We start from the raw sequence: 11,342 nt of genomic DNA, 5'->3' as shown, positions 1-11,342 counted from the left end.
AACCAGCCAAGGAAATACCAGTAAAACACTAGCTGAGAGTGTAGAGACCAGTGAGGTGGATCGAGCACAACACAATCGTGAAGGTAACAGATTACACTTCAATAGTTTACTCTGTGCTAGAGGAGGTTCCAAGGGCTTTTTGTATCCTTTATTTATCCTCTATGATGTAGGTACTAACATTATTCTCATTTGGCTGACGAGAACACAGCGGCAAAGTAAAAGCAACGGGTCTCATGGTCATGCAGATAGGATTCCAAAACCAGGCAATGTGACCCCCAAATCCTGCCTCTCCACACGAATGGCAAGGCTGATAAAGAGGGGAAATGGGAACATCCCTTTTCCGTACAGGTGAGCGAACGTGCCCTCTCACTTCCACACAGGAGAGGGGAGAGTGTGGGCACACACCTTGCCTTGCTCTGCCCTCTTACCCACTCACTTCTCGGAGGGGAGGAGGGTGATGTTCTGATTGCCAAGACTGGGCGAGGCCACGAGCACACTCTCTCGGCACAGTAAGGTCATCAGGGCAGAATTTGACTACAAGGGGAGCTTGTAGTTTAAGTGCGTAAAATTCCAGGGCTGATAGTCAAAGTATTTTCATTACCAGTTCATCACCAGACCAGCAATGAGAAGAGAGGCAGACCATGAACCACCGGTGTGGCTGGCCCAGCCCTGGTAAGCTTATGTAAACAGGGCGATGAGCCAGGGTAGTTAGCCCTATTGTGATCTCAGCTTCATCAATCCAGTTGTCTCAGTAGGAGATGAGCTATTTTGATTTCCACTAGTTTGATTTCTATGTCCTGTTTTTTCCATTTGTTCTGGACTTAAAGAGGGGAAAGACAGGATATGATTAATCACCACCAGCAAACCTCCAGCTGTCCTTTGTACTTTTCAGATAATATCCCAAATACCAAATGCAGTTTCTGACGACATCTTAACCAGTTACTGCCACACGTCCAAAACAGAAACCATCCTGCTGGCGTCTATAGACGCTTATGGCATACAAAGGGTTAAAGGTGATATTGACAAACTAAAAGGCACGCAGAAGCCCGGGTCAAGCCTACACAGGAGGCTGTGTGGTATGAAGTGGATGGAAGGAAGAGGGGCCTCTTATGTTATCACTCCCACGGTGGACATGGATGGACCTGGAAGTCCACAGTGGGGTAGGCTGGGAGGGGCCAGGATCTGGGACAAGAAATGGTCTTTGGCAAAGAAAGTGATACAAGTTTGGGACCAAGGCAGGACCTCAGTACTTTAGAGTAGGGGTCAGCAAACCAGGTATACTGTCTGGCTCTCTACACTAAAGACATGTGAAGCTCTGGTCTCGACTTAGAAAAGTAACTTTAACAGACTAGAGAGTGAGAGAGGGAGTGGGAAGAGAAGGAAGAAAGGGAAAAGGAGTATTCTTAGAGCTGGGACCTTTGTGGGAAAAGGCAGAGGAAGGAACTAGGGAGGGACCACCACCATGACTTTCTGTGTGGAGATCCCTCCTCCTGTGAGCTGGGCAACATAACCTTTCACACCAAATTACTGACATCTGTCTGCGTGAGTTCTTTGAAGAGTGGATTCCCCGCCCCCCCCCCCCCCCCCCGCCCCAGTCTTTCATAATTGGCAGCACAGAAACAATGCAGAACGCAAGCACAGGCAATCAAAAATGTTTTAATGATTAATGTTCGGACCTTTTGCAACAGTGTAAGAATATCCAGATGAGCTAAGCACACTTTGACAGCACACTACCGAATGTTATAGTTTCTGTTTGAAATATGTAAAGACTTTTGCAAACTAGTACCTAGGAAGACACACATTTACAAATATACACGTTCTAGATTTGATCAGGTAAATGTAAACAGATGCTGTGACTCCTTCCAAACAGAAAACCCACAAGACTAATAAGAGAACCACCTGGCTCCCTAAAATACGAATGTGCAAAATTAAAGCATGATATTTACATAAATACCAAACCAACAATTCGTTTATACATTGTCAATGACTTTCTAAGATGGTCACGAGTGGTTCAAGGAATATTTTTTCCTCCAATGGAAAAGGTATTCAAAGACTGACTTCCAACACTTTAAAATGACACACACAATAGTCCGTATCTGTTTGACCACTGCCTCCTCACAGGTGTGAGACATGACTTTACAAGTACTCTATTCTTTTTAAACAAGCGGTTCTGAACAAACCTTTAGATTCTAAGCAGAAAACACGACAGGTGCTGTTAGATTTACATTAAACAAATGATCTCTGTCCAATTTCCCAGTTCTCTTATGCTACAGCTATCTGTTTAATTTTACCTTACATTTTTCTTTTTTTATGGAAGGTCCTTTCCCCCCACCTTTATTAATTTTGGTAAGCGAGGCACATTTTAAAAGGAAGTTTGTGTCAAAACAGATAGCAGTACAGAAATCAATCTTTGTCTGGACCCTGGCAACCATGGCTCATCTGTGGGAGTCTGTCACATGTTACACAATCAGTCCTCCCGCTTGAAGAGTTGATCTCCTCTCTCTCACGAGTGGAAAGCAAAATGGGCTCTGTTTCCCGTATAAAAACACTTAGCACTTCAGAAATGACACATGGCCTACTCATCCTACACACTTCCTAAAATCTTGAAGATAAAGAATATATATTTAAGTTTCATCAAGACTGCTTTAGAGCTCCCCCCTTTTTACATTATTAATAGTGGCACTCAAAATAAAAAAATAAGATCTGTTAAAAAGTTAAACTGACTGTTCCACTAGATTTGAGTCTGCCTGATTTAAAGCCAGTATTACAAAACCGAAGGTGCCGTTTCTGATTTCACACATACAAGTCACCTGAAAATGTGTCACACGCTAATTTCATAAACCACGGTCTTTGATTTTTCTAATCAGAGCTATTGAAAGTGAATCAAAACTTGAAACGTATCCTAATTTAAACTAGTAAGCTTTGGGCCCTGCTTTTTAAATTTTAAGGCATGTGTGTTTCTCTACTGTAACATTGTACAAATTTACAATCACATGCATGATCTACAGTAAAAATAAAACCACAACAGTTTGGATTACAGTGTTTTCAAATTGTGAATCACAATTCAGCACCTATCATGTTATAACTAATAAGGCAACAGCAGTGTCGTATACTACAATAACACTTCCTCCGAGGCATGGCACGGGGGTCGGTGAGAGCCCAGAAATGTTAAAAATCTTATGTCTACTTGTCTAAATCTGAATACATTTCCTAGGGGTTTTGAAGTGATGAAAGAGGTCCTACATGAATCACACTATTGTAGGCCGGACTAGTTACAGCAGCTGTTAACGAGCATCAGGCACAACTCATACTGTGCTTACAATCAGACGACTTGGTTGGGAGGTTTGCAACTCTTCGACCTCAATCCTTCCGTTGCTTCCTCGGCTTCACATTGTTTTCCAGGGATGAAAAGTTGTTGGTGTGTCCGTTGGCGGCGGCCAGGGACCCATTCTGGTGGTCCTTCAGGTGCTCTTTCCGCCGGGAGGATCCCTGCTTGTTGTAAGTCTGAAAGACACAGGGCAGATAGCAGCACTATAGTGGCCGTGCTATGCGAGGGTAGCACCCTAACACTAACCTAGTTTCCCTGCAGGTGTGTGTGAATCAAGGTACAGGAGAGCACAGGGAAGAGGAATCGTGGCTGAGCTGCCAGGTGGCTGCTGGACACGGCCACGTGCTACCAGCCGAGCATCTGTGGCCTCTGTCCTTGCTCCTGACCGCCTGTGCCTGCCCTGGAATCAGATACTGCCTACGGGAGCGGGAACACACGTCATCCAGGGGTGATGGAGACAGTGAACCAGCAGTGGCTGCAAAGTGGTCAGACTCCACCGGAGATAATCTGCCCTAAGTGGACCCCTCTGTGAGCAAGAACCTGCATTACATCATGCCCTTGGAAATGAGCTGAGCTCCAAACGAGAAGTGGATATGCAAGAAAACTGGGACAAAGGGCAGATTTCTATCTATAGCTGATGGACTGTAATGGAAATTTCTTTGGACATTTAATTTAGCCGTGAGGTTCAGAGCAGCGGGGCTGTGAGACTTCTGGCTGAAAATCACCTACCACGTGTCTGCCGCAGGTCTTAAGGGAAGCGACACAGGAACCTGCTGAACAGTTTTGCTTTTCCATATAAATCCCAAACCTCCCTTGCCCAAAATCTAGAACTCGGGAGGTCCGGGACAGATTTAGCATCTTTTACATTAGCAGGGACCCTCCCCTCCCAAAGGCAGGGGCTGCCTTGCCACTGTGACTAAGTTAGTGCCCACTGCCCGGCACACAGCAGGGCATCTACCCGCCCCCCTGAGATGGACAGACGACGGCCTCTGTTGATAAAGCCCCACAGCCCAACTGCCACCGGGGAGGGAGACGTACCTGAATGTAGAAGTTTGTGAAGAGAGTAATCAGGGAAATCATGTATCCGATTTGGAAATATAACCAACCAAGAGGGAACGAACATGGCCAGATGACCCCACAGGTGGTCTGTATGATTGTCAGCACAAACTGAATCTGGGGGAAAGAGAGGACACAGTGAGCCTGGGGTACAGCCGTGGACAAGGGGCCATGCCAGACTGGCTCCCTACCCTGCACCCCCCACCTGTGAATTACACTCATCTACCTTTCTGTAGGGACCACAAACATGAAGCAGACACTAAACTCATCCCAAACTATTTATCTTTCTGTCTTATGTGCATTCTTCCTCCCCTCCAAGTTACTTAAACCACCTTTCCTGAAATTCAGGGAATAGTTAACAATACTGTCTTGTGCATTTGAAAGTTGCTCAGAGTACTTCTTAAAGTTCTCATCACAAGAAAAAACCCCTGTAACTACACGAGGTGAAGGATGTTAACTGAACATACTATGGTGATCATTTCATAAAACACACATACTATCAAATCATTATGCTGTAAACCAAGCATGTCAAACTCGTGGCCCGTGGACCGCATGTCTCGTTTGTTTGGCCTGTGTTAGCCTTTGAGTTTGACATGCTTGCTGTACACCTTTAACTTATACAATATTTTATGTCTCAATGAAGCTGGAGACAAAAAGAAAATGTTAAAACAACCACCACCACCAAAATACACACTGAAACTTCAGGGACATAGTAGAGAGAGATGCAAGTTGTTTTTTTTTAGGGAGGAAGGGAGTGGGGCACATGCTTAAAGGGAACCAGTGATGTCACTGCAGAATGTCCGATCCCGCTGGACACATTCCCTATTCCTTGTCTCTGTTCCCTTTAGGTTTGGTGAAGGCTGACAAGTAGATTTAAACTCTTATCAGGATATAATTTGAAGTCCATAGAATGTTTTTGATGAGTAAGTCTTGAAAAGCATGTGGAAGTGCTTGGGAAACCGAGGCAAGGGTGTTAAAATAAAGTGTGGCTGCTGGAGGAGGCATCTTCAGGAAGAATAATACAGAGGGCGGGGCTCTGCCCGCTGGCTTTGGGGCCCAGCTACCAGTGTTCCTAAATAAAAAACTGGCTTCTCCTTTTTCTTCTTCTCCTTTTTAAGGTAAGAACTCTAGGTTGAGTTATAACTAGGAGAAGTGCTCAAATTAAACCTCGGCAAACTGGGTGCGACCTTCTGCCCCAAAGGGCAGAGCCTCCTAGGAGGCCAACTTCCCCGGTCGGTTCTTTTAAATTCTGCTTCTTCGGACCTGCAGCTGTGTGGTGCACGCCAATCTCCTCCTCGCTGCTCTTCGAGTGTAACAAGAAGGTGAAGGAACAATTATCCTTTCTCGGGGGGGTGGGGGGGGGGTGGGGGGTGGGGGAAGCTCACAAGGACTGTAGAGCCGCCGGCAGGAAGTGATAATGAAATGCCACACACATCATGGGCTCAGCTCTCTGATTTGTTTTCCCAGATTGTTATTTTTAAATTTTGAAAAATCTCAATCAACTTGGAGGGATCTGAATCCGCTTGGTTTCTTTAGAAAACTGTGTTAAGAGGCAGAGCCAGGTCCAGGGTTTAATGTCTACGTCCGTCCCCACCCCCACTCCCCCCATTGGCTAGTTTGGGCCTATTGCTTCAGGGCCCTTTTCTGCAAAATGGGGGTAACAACATGAGATCAGGCTACCGGAACAATTCCTGTCAAACTGCTTGCTTATACTTAGCACGAGTGCCCGACATAGTCGATTCCACAAATGTCAGCGTGTATCATTAGTAGCGATTGTATTAATGATGAGTTTGTGGAAGAATTCACGAGGGGAGAGGAATAGGGGTCTATAAGATACTGACATCTAGGGAAGCTTAAGGAAAGGATGGTGAGAAATCAGCAGCAGGTGTGGACAGCTGCTGGTGTCCCAGGCACGGCGAACCCTGGGAGGCTTCAGAGCACAGCGGGTGTCATTCTCACCCCCAGGCACTCTATCACTCAGGAGCTGAGAGGTCACCGCACCTGCCTTAGCAAATATCCTCGCTGCCTACTAAGCTACAAGCACCCTAGACTCATGCACTCCACGGCTCCTTCTCAGATTCCTGGGAACACAGGCAGACAGCTTTCACTTTGGACTCTGGATTATAGTTAGAAGACCTAGACAGACAGACAGACAGACAGACAGACACACATATGCACATATGCTTTGTGCACAAACTAAGAACAAAGGACTGAACTTGAAATCAGAAAATTAGCTTCTAGTCCTCGTTCTGCAACTCAACGAGCTGTACACCCAAGGGCACCATTGCGCCATCGATTAAAATGAAGAAAATTCCCCGCTCTGCCCACTTTTAATTGGAACAAATGAGAAAGGGTGGGAAAGGCATAGTGTGGGTGCTATTAAACAACAATCACGCCAGGAAGGCAGCAAGAGCACCCCCAGGAAGAGCTCTGTGACTCTGGCAGCGACTGCTGGGGACAGAGGCCGAGTCACTCACCAGCTGCCCCTGAGTGATGTACTTCTTCCACCAGAGGTACGGACGCATGGAAGGGACAGAAGACAGACCGTAGTACGCGTACATGAGGACGTGGATGAAGCTGTTAAGTGTGGCACCAAAATAAGCTGCAGGGACAGAGAGGGTTTGGAGAGGAGGATGCGTCAGTGTTTTATACATAACAAGTAATAAAATAAAACCCAAGATTCTTTTTAAATCTGAAAATCAGAGGATTCTGAACAGGGGGCCAGCAAACACTGCAGCAGCACTACTCAGACGTGTGATCGGAATTCAATTTCCACGTGGCCGGGCAGCCATCAGGTTCTCCAAGCCCAGGCTCAGCTGTAGCTTCCAGGTGGGCATCTAACACAGCCGCCATGACAGCACCTGCCCTGCTCCGACACCTAAAGGCTGTGCTGCCGGAGCCTCACCCATGACTGAGGCAGCTGCTTCTCTCTGCAAGCCCAGGCCCCAGGCTGCTGCTCGGAAGGCTTGGGAAGACAGCGATGGGCGCTGTGCTCAGAGCTGGCTGTCCCTGCACATGGCTGAGCGTTGGAGAGGCCTTTGAAGTCGCTTCCTAATTAGTCTGCAGGACTGCAGTACTGAGACCATATATTTTTATTGCTAATACAGATAAGAGTCCAGTCCTTAGAGATGAAAGGCCCGCCTTTATCACATGATTTTTAATTTCCAGTAGGATTTGCAAATTGTTGTTTTTTTTAGACTCTCTGTCCTCCGCCTCCTCCACAGCAGGCAACCAAAGCCGCCTGGCTTTTCCCCGTGCAGTCGGAGGTGAACAAAGCTGGGGTCAGGGAATGAGTCTGTACCCCTGGCTATGACAGCACCTGGCTGTGTGACCCTGGACAAGTCACATCCATTCTCTGGTTGTTTCTCATAGGCCAGCTTAAAATCTGTCATCCTATAAGTTCTTGGAAAATGTAAAACACTCTTCAAAGGTAATGAGGTGCTGTTTCTGTGAGAAAGTTAAGTCAGTTAATCCTCAGCCATAAAGTATCGATGGTGAGAAAAGAAACAAGACTAGCGAGGGTCCTGCACCAACCTTCCTACTGGCTGTTTTCTCTTCAGCTGAAAGGAGCTGTATGTGGGAAGTCCTGTCTAGTTCTAAAATTCTATGACTGTGAATCTTGGTGGGCCGACTGAATTAAGGGCAGTGCTATCCCAAGAGAAAAAAAAAAGAGAATCGGCTTAAAAGTTCTCAGTCAAATCTGTCAGTGATGAATGACAGGAATTTTGATCAGGACATTTGTGAGAACTCCCACGCTGAACCCAAGGTGACAACTTAAGCTTTCCAAAGCCACCCACATCCTGCTCAAGGGGTTTCACGGAACGTGAGGGTCATTAGAAAATGTGCAGATTCCCTGATGCAACATGTAGCAAAAGCTCTATTTCATAATTAGCCTTGTTCTCTGGCGCTCACTCCAAGGTGTGACTGCATCTTCCGGGCCTGCCCGCCAGTCCAACATCTTCCACGTGGCAGAGAAGTATTAGAAATAGCCTGGAACTGCTGCCCTTATGGCAGAGAACACTGTCCCTGTTTCTTAACATGCCCCAGGCTGGGGATTTACTATTTCACTCCTCCTACCCAAATCAGCACAGACCATTCACTAAACTAGGAAAAGGTCATGGCTGCGTACTGAGCGCGAAGGCCACACAGACTCATTAGAAGCATCCCGGACACAACACTCCAGTGCTTGACCTAGAAATCTAGGCAAACGGCTCCTTGCCTACGAGCCTTCATTTCAATTCGGAGTTTTTGCTCACGCCTGTCCCCAAGCCCCCTCCACGTGAGACTCACAGTGGCCACAGGGGACCCAGTTCATCACGAACCACCAGATGTTCAGCATGGAGGCGTGGTGGTAGACGTGCAGGACCGTGATCTGGTGGTTGTTCTTGCGCAGGATGAAGAAGAAGGTGTCCATGAACTCGATGAGTTTGGAGAAGTAGTACCACCAGAGGACACGGATGATCTAGGACAGTGGTCGGCAAACTCATTAGTCAACAGAGCCAAATATCAACAGTACAACAACTGAAATTTCTTTTGAGAGCCAAATTTTTTAAACTTAAACTATATAGGTAGGTACATTGTTATTAACTTAATTAGGGTACTCCTAAGGCTTAGGAAGAGCCACACTCAAGGGGCCAAAGAGCTGCATGTGGCTCGCGAGCCGCAGTTTGCCGACCACGGATCTAGGAGGAAGGGCATCCATGTTTCTCTGGGACATCTCCTCTGACACCTTTCCCGACACCCCAGAACCCCATGCTGCCTCGAAGAAGCCCGAGCGCCCTGCTGGCCCCTGCAGACCTTTGGTTAAAGCCACTTGCTGGTCGCTCAGAAGTGGCTTTATAACCAAAGAGCGTGGTGTGGGGAGGTTTGAAATAACAGCAGGGAAGGTTTTAAAAGGCCCACTGACACCCTTCAAGACTAAAGAACAGGGGGCTTCATGGCTCGAAACACTGGAGTCGGCCTGTTTTCTTCGGAGCCTGCGGAGCCATCGGGACAGAAAAGCCACCTGAGAGGGACTCCTGATTTCAGGGGCTGGCGTGGGGCAGGTGACAGGACATGAGGCCAAGAAAAAAAGGAACTGGAACTTCAGTGTCAGGTCCCCGCCCACTTGAATGTGTCACCAGGTGCTCTAAGGAGATGGCTGCCCCTGCAGAGCTCGCTCCAGCCTTTTATGTCAGAACAAACGCAGGGAGGGAGTCAGAATCTGACGGCCACCACACAGAGGACGCTCAGAGGAACAAACATTACTCTATGATCCCATTTACATAAATAATGCATAACTATGGGTAAATGCACGCATTTTCCCCCTGGAAACTGTTAATAGGACTTACTTTTGCAGAGAAGGAAACTTTAGTTTTCATTTTATACCTTTACATGTTGTTCAAATTTCATTATTATGTGTACATACTGCTTTTTAAGGTTCTCTTAAAAACGTCAACAGGGATGACCTGGACAGTGAGGTTATAAGCCATTTTGTCTTTTGTGCAATTTTTTAAATTTAAAAAATGATTTAAAATAAAAAAGAGGGACAATACCTTCATATCTGCTTCGCCCGCGCTGCGTGTACCCTGACAGAAGAAGTTGTAATTGCCTTCCCATACTCCTGTCACTAACTACAAAAAAAAAAAAAGAAAAACCAATTACCAACACTATCAGAACATTAGAGCCCTGATCAATGAAAGTTCATTAGTTTCAGAATCACTGAAAATTGACCTTGGGCTGGCTGAGGCAAGTTTGCTCTGAGCAAAACACATAATGACAGGGGAGTGTGAATAAAGCTTAAGTTGAAATGACTTGAGCCTCAGTTTCACAAGGGATGGACCGGGTGACAGAAGGAGGAGTGCACCCGGGAGCACTCCCGGCTGCAGTTTTCCAAGCTGCTTCTTTCCAAGCAGACTTCCTCCAGATTCCTTGATTCCTGAGGCCATCACAGCACCCTGCCAATTCCAAGGCCTCCACAAACCCAACCGCAGGCTCCCAGCCCTGCCCCCAGTGCCTCAGGGTACATCACCGCACAGCCTTTTCCTCAGTCACTGCTTCTTAAACCTATGTCCAACCAGAGTCACCTCAAGGGCATATTACCACACAGATCGCTGGCAGGGTTTCTGATCCAGCAGCAGGCCACCTGGGGCAGGCTCTAAGAATTCTTATTTCTAACAAATGCTCACACTTCGGGGAACCACTGCTATAAGTCTAGGGTCATTTAGTCCCGCCTCATCATTGTTGAGGCCGTGTCATCTTCTGGATCCATGCATTAGACCTCTACAGACTGAGGAAGCTGTGCCCATTCCTCAGAATTCACCTGCCGCAGAGTGGGAAAGAACCCCAGAATTGGGGTGCAAGCTGGGTTGCAGCTCACTATGGGGGCCTCAGTGTCCTCATGTGCACATAGTAAGGACACCTGGCCTAGAGGAGACCCACAGACCCACTCCAACATTCCAGAGGAAAGGTCTGATTTGACCACCCTGTGCATGTCCTGTCTACTATGTTCTAGAGTCAACACTCTCGAGGTGCTATTCTTTGTCCAGGTAAACTGTAGGTCCCTGCTTCCTCCTAAAGCCTAGGGCAACCTCGAATGTTCCTGCTGCTGGTGCTGCTGGTGGGTGGCCAGTTGGCACCAGATGGGGAGAAATTTGAGGTGGCCTGCCTTGTGCCTGATCTCATCCCAGTGTCCAACCCAAGGACAGGCCCTGGTGCTCTAGGTGCGTTCCCCAGTCCGGCTGCATAAGCACCGCATGGGAACGTCTAAGACACGCAAATTCTTGAGCCTACTCCAGACCTTCAGAACGAAAAGTCTGGGGATGGACCATCAAGGCAGGGCCTCCAAGTCCTGGATCACAGAACCTTTCAGAATCTAATATTGTGGTTTACAAAGTGTGGTCCCAAGTCAGCAGCAGCAGCGTCACCCAGGTATTTGTTAGAAATCGCAAGCCCCATACCACACTTCTTACTGAGTCAG

At 47.2% G+C, this 11,342-nt stretch overlaps 1 protein-coding gene across 2 annotated transcripts in view; it reads right to left on the bottom strand.

Moving 5' to 3' along the window:
• Positions 1–1,640: 1,640 nt before the first annotated feature.
• Positions 1,641–11,342, bottom strand: part of ELOVL5 (ELOVL fatty acid elongase 5) — an 82,672-nt gene continuing 72,970 nt past the window's right edge. Inside the window, exons 4-8 of one of the 2 annotated variants that reach the window (XM_070418408.1) lie at positions 9,919–9,996; positions 8,675–8,846; positions 6,862–6,986; positions 4,367–4,501; positions 1,641–3,504 (exon numbers count right to left, since the gene is read on the bottom strand). In XM_070418408.1, coding sequence (XP_070274509.1) covers positions 3,361–3,504; positions 4,367–4,501; positions 6,862–6,986; positions 8,675–8,846; positions 9,919–9,996 — 654 coding nt within the window. In that variant the 3' untranslated portion in view covers positions 1,641–3,360. The remainder of the gene's footprint in view (positions 3,505–4,366; positions 4,502–6,861; positions 6,987–8,674; positions 8,847–9,918; positions 9,997–11,342) is intronic. The other variant, XM_070418409.1, reaches the window with a different exon arrangement.

Source organism: Myotis yumanensis, unplaced genomic scaffold (genome assembly GCF_028538775.1).
Source record: "Myotis yumanensis isolate MYYU_CA2020_CCGP unplaced genomic scaffold, mMyoYum1.0.hap1 SCAF_6, whole genome shotgun sequence".
Taxonomy (NCBI): Eukaryota; Metazoa; Chordata; class Mammalia; order Chiroptera; family Vespertilionidae; genus Myotis; species Myotis yumanensis.
The sequence above is the reverse complement of the archived record's forward strand: the minus strand, read 5'-3'. Positions and strand labels throughout refer to the sequence as shown.